Source organism: Cottoperca gobio, chromosome 7, assembly GCF_900634415.1.
Source record: "Cottoperca gobio chromosome 7, fCotGob3.1, whole genome shotgun sequence".
Lineage (NCBI taxonomy): Eukaryota > Metazoa > Chordata > Actinopteri > Perciformes > Bovichtidae > Cottoperca > Cottoperca gobio.
In genome coordinates this window covers 21,893,831-21,910,331 of record NC_041361.1, presented here as the reverse complement: position 1 = coordinate 21,910,331, position 16,501 = coordinate 21,893,831, and the positions used below count along the sequence as shown (strand labels likewise).

Here is a 16,501-nt window from a genome sequence, read left to right as displayed (position 1 = left end):
CTGATGATGCTGACAGGTGGCCTATTTGCTTTATTTTGTCACAAATCAAAATCATATTGGGCTCTGAGTGCTTATTTTCTGTGCCCTAAGTTCAGACTTGAGTGGGTATGTTTGGTCAAAAACATTGTGCTTTGTCTCATAGTGGCGTTTCACATCACCACTTCTAATGAGCATATGAGACACTGGTGTTGTGCTCCCAGTGGGAAGGATGAACATGAATGAGTCCATTCTGGGTTGAAAGCTCTGTTGACTTTTCTCTTCTTGGAGTGCGCCATGAGTAGTTATTGTTCTCTCCCTGTCTGCCGTTCACTCGTCTCTTCGTCAGTGTTTATCTCCGTCTCTCCCTAACTCGTCTTTCCATCACGCGCCTCTCGCCTCTCATCTGTCTGTATTCAGAGTCGCAATGTTTGCCGCCTGGAATGCAGATTTGATTGGCTGCGTAGCATCACGTGGGATGGCTTAACTCAAATGCAATTGGTCTGTGAGTTTCCTGAACCGCTAAACCAGTGCCGTAAATACGACAAAAGCGCTTAAAATAGAAGCGCCCCGTCAAAATTGAAAATCCCTCAATAATTTATTGATTATAGGTCCGGGTCCGGATAGGTCGGCGTCTGGGTCCGTACTTGGACCTCGGTCCGCCTGTTAGTGACCCCTGCCATAGGCCTACCTGTCAACATTGGAATTTCAAAATAAGGGACATTTTCTGGCGGACTCTGGCGAATACTGCCACCTGCTTTACCGGAGTACACTTTTTTAAATTAGGCCTATTTTAATTTTTGAATGGTTAAAAATACGGGATAATTACGGGAAAATATTTAAACGGGAGGACAGCGGGATAGAAGGAAAAATATGGGATAATCCCGGGAAAAACGGGAGGGTTGACAGGTATGATCTGAACCAGTCATGTGATGTGGGCGGGCAGCGAACATTGATAATCGGTATTTCCGGGATATAGTCTTCATTCGCCATTTTCTTGGGGATTTCCAGTGCCCATAACTGTTACATCAATATTGTTTCCAAAACTTAATGAAACTATGTGAAAGCATGCTTTTGAGATTGGTCGTCTTCGGTAAGCTTCTTACAGTAGTCGACTGTCTTACTGATGTTGGCCTAGTTACCGCAACTGCTCCCAAATATTGTTTTATTTTATCGTGCGTTTGGCACTTTACATCATATATTCTTTTGCTCCTATGTTCTTTGCTGTAATGATGTACATTTCCCCGTTGTAAGACTAATACAGGAGTCTGAGTCTGTTTAAATGTATAGCCAAGCACTAATGCTGCCTTTCTTTAATAGGGTTTGTTCCCTTCTTCTTGGCACCAGGGCTGTGCTGTCGTCTTAAGGAATATGCAACAAGTGACAGTCAATGCTGTCCGATGTGCCATGAAGGTAAATTGCATCTGTAACGCTCCTTGGCCTGTGTTGCCTATTAAATCTGCAAAGAGATGGACTAGGAATCTTTGGGTTATAAAATCAGGTAATTTATTTACATCAAAAGTGCAGCAAAACATAAAACTCTACTCATGAGTGTTCCACAGACCACCGAAGTAGTTAACTGTCGCAGATCCACAAAAAGGCCCCGAATGAGCTCTAACATTTAGCATATATCTCTAGCATAAGAGGAAAGTTTTCTTATTGGTTGGTGCGGTAGCAATGTCCACGCAGTTTCATCTTTGGTGTCTTGCCATCCTCCGAAGTCGCCTTAATTTGGTGTCAGTTACAGAAATGAGTGCAGTCTACTGCACATACCCCTCAAGGTCTTCACAACCACAGTTAGACAGTACATTTCTGCTCAGTGTCTTTTCAGGGTACAGGTTATAATAGTTCAGAACAACACTTCTATACTAGTGGCGAAGGCAGCTTTCCTCACATCTCTTATCTGGTCACATTCTAGACAAAGCTAGTTTCATTCAGTGTGCTTAATCTTTCCAACATAGCTATGCATGTAGTACATTTAATCAAGGTATAGTGTAAAACTCTTTTCAATTATAGCAATGAATATATTACATTAATCAACGTATAAAGTGTAAAACTAAGATAAAGTAAGTGAAAATAATACTGGGTTTGGTAATAAATTCATGATTTCCACACCTGTCTAGACTGTATATACTGTCCATGGTGCACCCAGACAGCGTTGCTGCTGCTGCCTCCCCTTTCTTTCTTCAGTAAGTTTGCCCAGGACAGGCGCCAGGATGGAGTGACTGAGGGGGCAATTGTTTTATTTATTACGATGGATTACAACTGCATTAAATTGCATAACTTAACCATGAACCTTTAATAAAACGGGAAGTGTTGAGTAAATAAATTTACTTATTAATTTTCCTGGATTCATCCATACTTTCTATTTATTTTTTTCAACACAACATAATTTCTGTCAAATGTTGTATTTGTACTATGTTGTTTATCCTGTACACACGACATCTATTGCACGTCTGTCCGTGCTGGGAGAGGGATCCCTCCTCAGTTGCTCTCCCTGAGGTTTCTTTCATTTTTCCCCTTTAATTATGGGGTTTCTTTTAGGAAGTTTTTCCTTGTGCGATGCGAGGGTCTAAGGACAGAGGGTGTCGTAACCTGTACAGTCTGTAAAGCACACTGAGACAAATGTATAATTTGTGATATTGGGCTATACAAATAAATTTGATTTGATTTGATAAATAAATAAATATTAGCTTTTTTCATGTCTGTCACATATTCTATCAAGCCCCCAGGAAGAGTGCTTTGCTTTGAAGCAGATTTTGGTATTGGTAGTGCAATAACAACATCTGTAAATCAGCTTATATATATATATATATATATATATATATATATATATATATATATATATATATATATATATATATATATATATATATATATATATATATATATATATATATATATATATTTAAAGGTAAATCAACTTCCAAGAGCAAACATTGAAATAACCCTTATTTAAATCATTCGGTCTAAAAATATTTTCACTTCATTATAAAACTGTTGTGGGTGTTATTAATGGGAAACAGTGGAGCCTTCGGTGCCCTTCCAGCTGATCAATGAGAAATGACAACTCCATAGGGTCGGACTCATTGTTCATTCTGTAGCCTACAGCGTTTTGAAATCGTTCTTACTGTATGCATGAGCATACTTAACAGTATCGTCCACCGTGCTCAACAACAGCACAATCTTGCCATGTCTCAACCAAGCATGAAGTAGAACTTAATCAAATTGTGTAAATCCTTGGTTCTCAACCAGGGGTCCGGGACACGCCTAGGGATCCTTGAGGGAGTTCAAGGGGGTCCTCAGAAAAATAGGGAATGGTTTATTTTCACTGTTTAATTTACTATAGAAGTGATCTTAATGTGAGTAAGAGTCATAAGAGTTACTATTCACTTCCTCCACAGATATCTCCTCAACTGTAGTTAGAATTCTGGTCTTATCATCATATCTATCACCCAAAGTCTTTTCAGATGGAGGTAACCTTATTCAAACAACTTTTCACGTTATAACAAGATACTGATGTGTTTTTCTTTGTTTTGTCTGGCAGCAATTTATTTTTCTGCATCAAAAACAATTAAAAAATATATATAAATAAACTTTGGGTGCACCTAAATTATGTGCCGGTGCACTTAAATGAAAATGTGGGTTGACGGTGTGTTTTTGTCTTGAACAGGTACAGTTGTTCGAAGAGACTGTACACCACAGTCAGGCACACGCTGCGGCCCCTGCATGAATGGGACTTTTATGAACCAGCCCAATGGACTGATTAATTGTTTCACCTGCACCACCTGTGACCATGGTATGTCCATAATGTATTATTATTATGCCTTTGTAATATTTTATGACAGTAAATATAGTAGTGAATATGTTCAGGTCTTTAAACTGTTGGCTGCCATCGTCCGCACTTACCCAAATGAGAAACCCTTCGTGCTAAACTCAAAGCATGGACCACTGCTTTCAACTCGGGGGACCCCGAGGCCTACAAAGCAGCCAGATATGACCTCCAGAAGTCCATAAATAAAGCCAAGAAGGACTACAGGGATAAAGTGGAATCCAACTACCACAGCTCTGACCCCAGACGAATGTGGAGTGGATTACGCTGTATTACTGACTACAAAGGCAAAAACAAGGACACTGTTCAGCTCACCGCATCGCTCCCGGACGAGCTTAACACCTTCTACGCTCAGTTTGATGCGGACAACACAGCACCCGCCATGAGCCCACAGATGGGTGGGGGGACTGCCACACTGACCCTAGAAATGGCAGACGTGAGCCGGTCCTTCGAAAAGGTCAACCCCCGTAAAGCTCCAGGCCCGGATGGTATCCCAGGACAGGCTCTCAGGGTGTGCGCTGAACAACTTGCAGAGGTGTTCACCAACATCTTCAACCTCTCCCTGAGTCGGTCCGTAGTTCCCACCCACTTCAAGTCATCCACCATTGTTCCTGTCCCCAAGCAATCAGCAGCCTCCTGCTTAAATGACTACCGCCCTGTCATCAGTCATCATGCAGTGCTTCGAGCGACTAGTCAAAACCCACATCTGAGCCTCTCTTCCTGACAACTTGGACCCCCTTCAGTTTGCCTACAGACAAAACAGGGCCACGGATGATGCCATCTCCTTGGCGACACACACTACACTCACCCACCTGGACAGAGGGAATATATATGTGAGAATGCTCTTCATATACTACAGCTCCGCATTTAACACTATTATTCCCTATAAACTCGTCACTAAGCTCACTGATCTTGGTCTGGATGCCTCCTGCAGCTGGATATTCAACTTCCTGACGGGCAGGCCCCAGGTGGTGAGAGTCAGCAGCCATACTTCTTCCTCGCTGACACTGAACACGGGTACACCACAAGGCTGTGTGCTCAGCCCCCTCCTGTACTCCCTGTTCACCTACGACTGTGCTGCCAAGCACAGTTCAAACATCATCTTTAAGTATGCTGACGATACGACCATCATGGGCCTTATCACGAACAATGATGAGACGGCCTACAGAGAGGAGGTGAAGATACTGCACACCTGGTGTCAGGAAAATAACCTCTCTCTTAACGTCAGCAAGACTAAAGAGATGATCGTGTACTACAGGAGATAGAAGGGGGGTGGACACCTCCCCATCCATGTCGGTGATGCTGAGGTTGAAAGGGTCAGCAGCTTTAAGTTCCTCGGTGTGTGCACATCACTGAGGACCTCTCCTGGACGCTCCACACGGACACAGTGACCAAGAAAGCTTGTCAGCGGCTCTATTTCCTGAGAAGACTGAGGGAGTTTGGCATGAACACCAGCATCCTCACAAACATCTACAGAGGAACCATCGAGAGCTTGCCGACGGGCTGTATCACGGTCTGGTATGGGAACTGTTCGGCTCAAAGCCGCAAATCGCTTCAGAGTGGTGGATGCGACACAGCACATCACTGGCAAGTCTCTCGGCCATTCAGGACATTTTCCAACAGCAGTGCCTCCGGAAGGCACACAGCATCATAAAGGAACACAGCCACCCAGCACGCAGACTGTTCTCCCTGTTACCGTCAGGCAGACAATACAGGAGCCTGGCTGCACCACCACCAGACTCAGGGACAGTTTTTACCACCAAGCCATCAGGCTTCTCAACCTTCAGACCCAGACACACTCACTCACTTGCTGTCTGCACTAAATAAATATAAGTAAATATTATTATTTATTGTACTGCACGACCCCCCTTTTTTTCATATATATACATACGTTTTTCGTTATTATTGTTTTAACTCAAACTGTATATAATGCTAAATTGTATATAGTACTTATATATATATATATATATATATTATTTGATTTTGATTTTGTTTTACTGCTGAGCTGACATGCTGTCTCTCTCTCGCACACATTTCATTGTACCGTTGACCCTGTGTTAACCTACATATGACAAATTAAAAAAACTTTAAACTTGAACTTTAAACTTGATAAAACCAGTAATTGGACAACTTGGGCTTTGGGAAATGTGATGGATGTGTTTCTCGCTTTGTTCTGCCACTTAATACAGAACGGGGTAATCAGGTAATTCATAATTCATATATTGATCATGAACATAACCCTAAATGTCAGCCCTTGTAATGAATGCAATTTGATACAAAATAAATAATGTTTGCTGAAAAATCAAATCAAATTTAATTATATAGCCCAATATCACAAATTACCCACCCAATATATATTTGGTTTATTGGATTAGTGGCAAAAACGAGAAAACCACCCGCACCCTCGCCTCACAGCTGCCAGGAGGCTGTTTCTCCGACCGTCGGCAGCCCTGGGAAACGCCGTAGTTTCAGTCAGCAGTTAACTCAAGGTCAGCCACAGCACCGGGGAACTGCAGACTCCCTGTTGCTGTCGTTACACAGGTCCATCTGCCCGCTGTGACTGCAGGGCTGGGGCTGGTTCTGGCTGAGCTCAAGTCTCTTCGGCCGCTGACTGGAGCTCCGTCTGACGGAGGCGGCTGCCGAGTGCCGGCTCTGCCGACCTTCGCCGACCTTCCTGCCCCAGCAGGCTGCGGGTCGTTTTCTAGTTTCTGCCACTTTGGATTTATTCCAATAAACAAACTCATGTAATGTTACACGGACTACAGCCCCCGGTCATCATTAGTGCCCCAGTAAACACAGATGGATCAGCCCCACGTGAAGACAGCAGTGTTTTTTGACCGGCTCTCAGAGTTTCAGCAGTTTGGTCAAATTTTGGTATTCTTGCCCTGCTGACTGACTGACACAAGAGTAAATGCAATACACAATATAAAAAATACAATAAATATGCAAACTACTACAGCTGAAATATGAACATTAGAGATTGTACGGAACCAGTTTAGAGGTGAAATACTGCCACTTATTTATTTGGAGCAGGTGGCTCACACATTGAACTTTTAATTATAAATAATATTTAGTGTTGACCTATAAAAATGAATTAAAACTGAATTTGAATAATGTGTTCTAAAACGTAAAAACTTCATTAAATGTACCAATGTATCATTCTATTTCCATAACCTATCTCTTGATGAATAATTCAATTGCAAAATTACAGGCTTTAAAATGTACCTTTTTATTGTTTTCATTTTGTGATTCATTTAATTTAAAGACCGTTCTCTTTCATTTTAAAGATGCATGGGTTGTCTTTCATTCCATTTTACAACCAAGTAGCACATAATCCCATTATTTCAAATATTTTTTATTTATTTTAAGTTTGCATAAAATGGCTGTTTCTGTTTGCTTTTAGGTCATGGTCTCTTTGCCTATCAGAGCTGCTCCGCAACGACTGACACAGTGTGTCATGTTCTGCATGGATATCTCTGTAAAGGTTTAATGGATCATACAGGATGTAGCTTGGCACAAAAACATACACGCTGTGCAGCTGGTCAGAGAATAAAAGAACCTGGTAAGAACAATTTAAGTAAGTGAGTTTACGTTTACCCTACTTTCCTGTTCCTGAGTCTTATCCTGGTTTTGATCATATTCGGAGTATGATGTTAACATGGCCCATAGTCTAGCCTGGTTATTCAGCTCCATGTATAGATGGTGCTAACGGTATCCTGCTTTCTGTACCCATGCGACAGTTCAGGCACGTCTATGACTCCAAATCCAACTCCAAATCAAACATATTTGTCACTTCTGTGCCACTTTTACAACACTGCTGTACTGAGCCTTTCCATCATCAGAAATGGAAGATGAGAGTGACAATTCAGTCTTGTGTCAAATTTGGACTTTTCTTTCAGCACTCAGACCGTCAAGTATCATAATTTATTTCGCTAGTCTATAACTTAAGGTGCAGAAGCTCACATGTCAGACAGTAAACAGGAACCTCTCCCAGTTTCATTTTGAGTACTCCAGCTGGCACATTTAGATTTCTGAAACCAGGATATGATGACTTGGGCCCGTACTTACCAAGCGTCTTAATCACCCTCCATTCTCAGTTTTGGATGTAGAAGACTGATTTCCTGCAGTGTGCATGTAAAAACACTCAATGAAAACACTGATGCGAGTCTGATGATCGATCTTCTCTGGATGTTGGGCTCCTGTGTAACTTATCTCACTTGTTTCTGTTTCTCTAAGGAACCAGCAGAACGGATACAGTGTGTGAACCTTGTCCATCAGGCTATTTTTCACAGGATGGTGTAAATTGCACGGATTGGAATGTGTAAGACATAGTTTGTTATTTAATTACTTGTTATTTTTGGACTAATTGGATTGTTGATAAGTAGTTGAGTTCTACTGCTTTAAATGTAATCTGTGATGGAACAAATCCTTCCCATCCACAGGAGATTCAAAACATTGCCAATTCTCCAGTCTTATTTAATTTGGTCACAAAACGTAAATAACTTTCAATAGACCTTTTGGAAAGTGTTACTTTTAATATTAGATTTTTTTTATTAGTGTGACATTATCCACTTTGTACTTTTAACATTATGATGACACTTATTATGAAACTCAAAAGGTGCTGAAGCTGTTTGTCTTTTCTCTTTTCCAACAGTTGCTCAGAAACCGAAGTACATGTGAAAAAAGGAAGCCTGAGCAGCGACGTTGTCTGTGGAACATCTTCAAGACATCGTTATTATTGTATACCTGTAATATTAATATTCACGATTTGTGTGCTTCTAATCGGAGGTTAGTGCTTGTTTTACATCCCATTTATAATAATATATAACATCATTCCCTCCCATTTAGTTCTCCCCTATGCCTATGGTCGTTGGTGGTTTTAGCTAACACATTTCTTGCTTTTGGATTTCAGGCACACTAACATCAAAAACATTGATAGATACATAGATCACACTCTTATTTGATTTTGATCCTGACTTCGTGGGTTTATTTAAGAATATTTTTCTAACATAATTGCCCTTCGAGCCGGATCTCGAAGAACCTCCATCCGCTCTCCAACACGGTAACCTGAAACCGTACGGGGGAAGTCTGGGACTTCCTAATCAAAGCCCTCCGCCTCGATCTGTTAAATCAGATTGATTTGGATCATTGAGAGGCCAGGAAATCTCTGGAGAGTGGACGGAGTGACGATATCCAGAAGAAGAGACGAATCAGTGATCAACTCAAATAAAAGGTGAAGTCTTATTTTTTTTTGAAAGCAGTGTGGTGTTCTGCATTATCTGGGATAATGACAAAGAGTCTCAAAAGCAAAACAATAGGTTAACCAACCTAGAAGTGCCGCTAAATACCAACCTAATGATGTACAACAGTATCCTCTGATAGAAGTATCAAACCCTAGAGCAGGACAGGTTAACAATGGAATTGCACAGCCAGGTACTATACATGTTTATAGAGCATGGAATCAACACGATGTTAAGGCTGACACAGAAGTCATATCCACCACACAGCAAGATGTAGGAGAGTTTGAAAGAGGCATAAGAGGCCTAGATAGTAGTTACCGCTTAAATGCAGTAGAACTCAAAGCATGTGTGTTATAACTGTGGCAAACCAGGACTTTGGACCAGAGAGTGCATATCCAGATGTCAGAAAGGACAAGAGAGGAGGGCCATAGTCGAGGGGGGAGCCATGAGAACGATGCCTCAGGATGATGGCCCACCCCTCCGGAATCAGGTCGTATCTCTGCATCTACACACACTATCATAGAGCCTTCAACTGTTAGGGTTGAATAGTGTAGAACTGTACCTGTTACTTAAAGAGAAACTATGGTTCACTGCACGTGTGAGTGACAGATATGTAGACTTTTTGTCTGATTCTGTACTCTGCAAAACAGTGATCAGAGCAGAACAATGCCATGGAATACTCCGAATAAAAGCGTCCAATAAAACAATTGCAGTAAAATCAGCTAACGGTAGAATACATTCAGGCCATATCAGAGACGGTATCCGATTAAACAGGAAGCATTTGAGGGAATAAGGCCAATAGTAAAAGCGTTAATCGAATCAGTAGTAATAATTGAATGTCCTGATTCACCTTGCAACACACCATTATTTCCAGTAAAGAAAACAGCACCACCTACAGGATGGAGAATGGTACAAGATTTACAGGCAGTAAATAAAGCTGTAATACCAAGAGCATCCACAGTCCCAGATCCACACACTCTTCTAAAGGACATGGATCCAGAGAGCAAATTCTTTTCAGTAATTTAGTTTTAGACTCAGCAATGTGCATGTATTTTGAGCCATGGTATTGACCATGGCTCAACAGGAGGGATGGTTACATTGATAGAGAATACATTCATAGCATTTGGCTTTACAAACTACACAAAACATTTTTGCTTAGCATGTACAATATGTGCAAAGAACAATCCACAGGGGAACTTTCGTCCCCGAAGAGGCCAAATGCCGACACCAGAATATCCGTTTTCAGCACATTTTATTGAACTAAATAAATGTGAAGGAAAGAAATATTGTTTTAACAATAATAGACACATATACGTCCTGTGGTGTATCGCTAACACGGAGGCTGCCCCGTCACTGTGTCCCTGCCCACCGTCTAACCGGCTGACCTGCTGCTGGGCCCGGGTGCCTGCAGTCTGTGGCTACAGCTGACACACTCGACCCCTCTGCCCAGCTGGTTTCGTAGCCTCCTCGACATCACCTGGACTATGAAACTGCTGGATCATACTGTTTCTGACCCCTCTACACCACCACGGGGATCATCAAACTTTTCATATGGATTGCTCTTTGTTTTGTGTCTACACTATATGTCTGGTTTTGTTTGTCTGCTCTCCCTCTCATTGTTTTTGCTGTTTTTATCTCCTGTATTTTGTAAGGTGCCTTGAAATTAATCTCCTCCTGCCCTCGATCAGTAATGACTTAACTTCAACCTGCGGAACCTCAAAAACGGCTAACTCCTGAAATATATCTAGACTGTTTTACTCCAATTGACCTTAACCAACTAACTTCAACAAACACGTCCAAGCCATCAACCTGTCTTTTAGACCCGATTCTAACTAAGCTGCTTAAAGAAGTTTTACCCTTAATTAACACCTCGTTATTAAATATGATCAACCTGTCTCTATTATCTGGCTACGTACCACAATCCTTTAAAGTAGCTGTAATAAAACCACTTCTTAAAAAACAGGATCATATTACTCCTGTATTAGCTGTATTCCTAGAGTCTCTAAAAGTACAATGGGAGCCAGAGCCTTCAGCTATCAAGCTCCTCTCCTGTGGAAACAGCTCCCAGTTTGTGTTTAGCAGGCAGACACCCTCTCCACATTTAAGAGTAGGCTTAAGACTTTCCTTTTTGATAAAGCTTATAGTTAGGGCTGGCCCAGGCTTGCCTTGGACCAGCCCCTAGTTATGCTGCTATAGGCTTAAACTGCCAGGGGAATTACACCTCTCTCCTCCTCTCCCTCTCTTTCTGTATGCATTTATGTAAAAGGAGGGCTGTGGCTCAGGAGGTAGAGTGGTCATCCACCAGTCGGTGGTTCGATCCCCAGCCCCTGTAGTCAGCATGTCGAAGTGTCCTTGGGCAAGATACTGAACCCCAAATTGCTCCTGATGGTGTGTGAGTGTGTGTGAATGGTTATCACTACTGACGAGCTGATGTGCACCTTGTATGGTAGACTCTGACTCTGTATGAATGCACCTGAATTCATTTTATTTATTTTTTTGACCACAACATAATTTCTGTCAAATGGATGTTGTATTTTTACTACGTTGTTTATCCTGTACACACCTAGTGCACGTCTGTACGTCCTGGGAGAGGGATCCCTCTTAGTCTCTCCCTGAGGTTTCTTCCATTTTTTCCCCTTTAAGTGTGGGGGCTTTTTTAGGGAGTTTTTCCTTGTGCAGTGCGAGGATCTAAGGACAGAGGGTGTCGTATGCTGTACAGTCTGTAAAGCCCATTGGGACAAATATGTAATTTGTTAAACTGTTTGGGGGACCTATTTAGAGAGGAAACCAAGTACACTGAACTGTAAAAGCATAATGATTCCGATGATGAAAATCCTAAAGAAGTGACATCGTGATGAAGGAACTGAGCAATACAAGCTAGGTAAAGACAGTGTCTTGTTTCAAGAACATTTTAATTTTAATTTACTAGATATGATGTATTGATGTATTTTTACTTACTATTCATTGTTATACTAAAACTATAAAAACTATAATTCTTCAAACTTGCTTGCTTTTTATGTTGTACATAGTGATTTCTGCCTACTAATGAATATAATCAATCATCATTAATAAATGTTTTTATAATTGATAATTTCTTCTGATTGACTAAATCATCTGAATCTCAAAGGTGTACAAAATAGATTTAAACATGTGTTTCACTTGCTGAAGACCATGCTTGAGGCAAAAAGCCCTTGGAAACAATCAGAAAGAAAAAATGGCTGCAGTAAAGGCCTGACAGCATTACCAAGGAATAGAAGAAGAAATAATAAAAGACGTCTACTGATTACTGTGATTTGTACTGTAAATTCAAATCATTGATTAGAGAGGTCTTAATTTATCCAATACATTTTGTTATCTTTTTACATATCAGGAATAAAGACATGACTGATTGCAAACTTACAGGTTGAACATGTTCAAAGCTAGCCTTGGCCTCCTGTACTGTTGGACTGTCTTCTTACTACATAGGGTGCAAGCAGCAAAAATGGGAGCAAGGCCATATCACCTCTGACATCCAAAAAACACAAAGTGGTATCGATAAAAAGGAAACATGATGAGCATGATGATTACATTGATGTTTACCCTTTGCATTGATATTGATCACACCACTATTTCACAACAATCGTGCTGCCATTGAAATGTATATGCCTATAAAATAAATCCAGAAATAAATACATGAGGCAATAAATACATATACGTTTGTCAATATAGTCTTTCAAAGAACTACTTCTGTTTATTTTGGGGACTTTTATTTCATAAAGGAGCCAGTTGAGGTGGTTCAGGCATCTAGTAAGGATGCCACCTGGGCGCCTCCCTAGGGAGGTGTTCCAGGCACGTCCAGCTGGGAGGAGACCCCGGGGAAGACCCAGGACTCGGTGGAGAGATTATATCTCCTCACTGGCCTGGGAACGCCTCAGGATACCCCAGTCGGAGCTGGAGGATGTGGCACGGAGAAGGGAAGATTGGGGTTCCTTACTGAAGCTGCTGCCCCCGCGACCCGATCCCGGATAAGCGGTAGACGATGGATGGATGGACTTTTATTTCATAATGCCATGTCAATTTATTCCATAGCACATTTTATTTCCATCTTTTAGATAACCATGGCCTATTTATTTGAAAATAACAGACAAGAAAAAAAGATCATAATTGTGGCATTATTAAATAAAAGTGCCCATATATAAATAAAAAAGGCATAATTTATTTATTTATTTAACTATAACGACTCAATTATATATATATATATATATATATTGCCTCGTTTATTTATTTCAGGATTTATTTCATAGCCATATTTATTTATTTAATATTTAATAAAATGACCTTCTGATGAGGAGATTCTGACATACTGGACACTGTCGGAGTTTAACTAACTCCAGACGATGGCAGTAGTGCAACACTTTTAACCTCAAAAGAAGAAGAAGAAGAAGAAGACCTAAATATGTCATTTCCGGGATGCGATACAATCAGTAGCTGTGAACACTTCCACACTGCTTTATAAAGCTGTTATTGTAATTGATTGGCTGTCATAAGGCCGCCGTTTCTCTGCGTATAAGAGTGTTATGTGTATTAAGAGTTAACGGAAGTCGACATTAGGCCTCTAACACCGGCAAAATGAAGAAAAGGAGCTCGGAGAAAAGACGCCATGTGGTGGCGTGGATCAACAAGGCTGAGTGGGATCAAGTTCTGGAATATCTTTACTCGAAGGATGCCGCCTTACAGAGGTATGCACTGCAGAGGATATCGGCTTGGAAAGGCAGGTATGCCAGCACTCCCGTGGCGGTGGACTGCACGGCGGACCTGGTGAGGTGCCAGGTGCTGGACAGGTCGGGGCAGTTGGACGGAGATGACCTGGTCTTGCTTTATGGAGCCGGCCTGATGAGGTTTGTCAATTTGATTACCGAGCGACAACAGGGAAAAACAGCCCGCCCACTGAGGCGGCTGGCTGGGAACTTGAACATCCCAACGTGGGTTGTAGACCTGAGGCATGATTTTACACACAGGAAGCTTCCCACTTTAAAATGGTGTCGAAAGGGATGCAAAGTGGTGCTAGAATGGCTCCAGCAGGAATACTGGTCCAGGCAGTTGGGAGGAGGACCTAGTGAGGAATGGGAGTCAGAGTCTGATGGAGAGGATGAAGAGACGGACTTAAAACACCAAGGGGATGAGCTCATTGCAAGGCAAAAAGAAATGGAAGCCTACAAGAATGCACGGGAGCTTGTGATATCTTATGAAAAGGAGCAGTACCAGGCTTTTGACGGGCTTCCTGAAGACAAAGAGAAGAACTTGTGGCCAGCCCCCTTTGCAGACATGAGCTGGTTACTAGGTGAGATCAAGCAGTTTGCTTTGCAGTCCAGTAATCTGCTGATTGATGTGTTGTTGGAAGATGGGTTTCTAGTCCCTACTGTTGAGCAGCTGGAAACATTAGGTTGTGAATCTTCTGACAATGCCAGTCCTACTGAGCTCAGACTAGCGCAAAGCTTCCTGCGCTTTTGGCTGCCCCTCCTGAAGATGCTCAACTCACCATCCTTCATTCACCTACTTCTGGAGAGGCTGTTTGCTGAACTGAAGCTGCTCGCTAAAGAGCAGAATAATGATCACAGGGCTTTCTACATTTCTTCTTGGATTTCAGAAATCATTCTCTGCAACAGCAACAAATTTGAATACCATTTCGAAACAAAGGGACAGAAGAAGGCCAGAATGAAGGACAGGATCTTTGTAAACCGCATCCAGTTGAGGTGGCAGCAGCTGCTCTCAGCGTGCCTTGATGCTCCCTGTGTCAGCACGCCTCACTTGCTCCAGTTAATCCTGGATGACATGGAGCATCCTCTCCCTCTGGAGACCCGACAGAGGCTGTTCCAGCTCTGTTCCATCTACACACAGTTTGCGCACTCCGAGTGTGACACGTATCCAGAGCAGAAACAACAGCCCATATACACACTGGAGAGTTTGCATGAGAAGCTGCAGCACTCGCGGCGCTCCAGCCATCGTTGGCGCTCCACGTCTGACGCTGAGAGGAGGGGTGAGTCCTCCGAGGAGTACAAATGGGCAGATATTCAGGCTGAAAAAGCAAAATTGCTCAGAGGTTCTCCATGGCAGGTGTGCAACGATAAGGTTTTGTGGAAGAACTATCCTCTTGGTAAAGTCCCTGGACAGTCAGATGACCCATCATGCCTCATGGTGGACAACTACTCAACAATGACTGTCTTTGACCAGCCTGTGGAGATGGAGAGCAACACGACACACAATGTCCTGGGAGTCTTGGCACCAGTGAGAACAGCTGATGGCCTTCTTTGGAACCATAGTGATGTTAATAAGCTGAAATCTGGACTGCAACTGTTTTGAATTGTTGTAATGCTGGCAAGCTAGTCCCTTACCTGCTGGCACATTGTTGAACTTGTGCTCTTACTTGTTTTTCACACTTGGACATTTTGTTTTCAGAATATGTAATAACAAATTTGTAAAGCAATTGATTAATCAATTAGTCATTTATCAGGCGAGAATGCCAAACATTCACTGGTTCCAGCCTCTTTTTAATGTGATAATTTGCTGCTTTTTTTTTTTTAAATATAATGTAGGATAGCAGTTTTTAAGCTTACAAATTATGTTCATCAATTAAATGTCAGAAACTTGTAACTTGCCATTATGATTTCCCAGAGCCCAAGGTGACATCTTTAAATGATTAGTTTTATCTGACAACAGAAAACAAAAAGTTCTGACATTGTTGTACAGTGGGGGTTTCTTTCTCTTCCACCTGTCATGCAAGGGAACTTGCACTGTTAATAAAGTTGTCAGTCCTTACAAAGGGTTTTGGAGGAGATGCCTTTCAGAGGGGATATTGTTGTAAGCACAAGGTGGTTTTGTGTAATACATTTTCTTTTGCGCACTTATCTTAAATAAAAAGTTACCGAAGGAATTTGATCGTATTCTTTTTGAGTGTAAAATGTAAGGAGCTGGATTGCTGCATATTGGTTTTGAAATGACGTCTAATGTGGAGACTGGCTAATTGTAGCATGAGGAGACAACACACAAGTTTACTTTCTTACCCCTGTGAAGGAAACCAGTTCTGTTTTCTTACTTTTCAATTTCACCAGGAATGTATAACGGATCCACAGTTCAAGAGTTCACGAGATTAGTAAAAGAGAACTTAATACACACAAAATATGATAACCTTTCTATTTATATTACTGGAGAGCAGACATGTCAAACTCAAGGCCTGTACAATTATATCCAGCCCGCGGTGATATGAATATTATCCAATATGTCTATCCTGTTGAATAAATGTGGACCCTGTTTGGCCCTTGATGTAGTCCCAGTTTTTAATTTTGGCCCTCTCTGATTGAGGTTGACACCCTGCTTTAGAGGGAGCTGCAGACAACTCAACCACAATAAGACAAATAAATGACAAATAAAAGAAAATAATGCACAAACGGTATACAAGTGAAAAGAAACATGTATC

General features: G+C 41.7%; 2 protein-coding genes across 7 annotated transcripts; both read left to right on the top strand.

Moving 5' to 3' along the window:
- Positions 1 to 931: 931 nt before the first annotated feature.
- LOC115011295 (tumor necrosis factor receptor superfamily member 14-like) lies at positions 932 to 10,902 on the top strand. Of its 6 annotated transcripts, none has more exons than XM_029436390.1 (8): positions 932 to 1,069; positions 1,297 to 1,477; positions 3,381 to 3,452; positions 3,650 to 3,775; positions 7,212 to 7,370; positions 8,045 to 8,129; positions 8,463 to 8,596; positions 9,420 to 10,902. In XM_029436390.1, exons 2-8 carry the CDS (start codon positions 1,348 to 1,350, stop codon positions 9,569 to 9,571), a joined length of 858 nt encoding a protein of 285 aa, XP_029292250.1. In that variant the 5' UTR covers positions 932 to 1,069; positions 1,297 to 1,347; the 3' UTR covers positions 9,572 to 10,902. The 6 variants fall into 6 exon arrangements, with proteins under 6 accessions (XP_029292250.1, XP_029292248.1, XP_029292251.1 ...); XM_029436388.1 differs by having other exon boundaries at positions 7,212 to 7,385; XM_029436389.1 differs by having other exon boundaries at positions 1,033 to 1,069; positions 1,297 to 1,389; positions 7,212 to 7,385.
- A 2,568-nt stretch (positions 10,903 to 13,470) lies between these two features.
- las1l (LAS1 like ribosome biogenesis factor) lies at positions 13,471 to 15,958 on the top strand. Its single transcript, XM_029436655.1, has one exon. The coding sequence runs from the start codon at positions 13,657 to 13,659 to the stop codon at positions 15,385 to 15,387; it is 1,731 nt and encodes a 576-aa protein (XP_029292515.1). The 5' UTR covers positions 13,471 to 13,656; the 3' UTR covers positions 15,388 to 15,958.
- Positions 15,959 to 16,501: the final 543 nt, after the last annotated feature.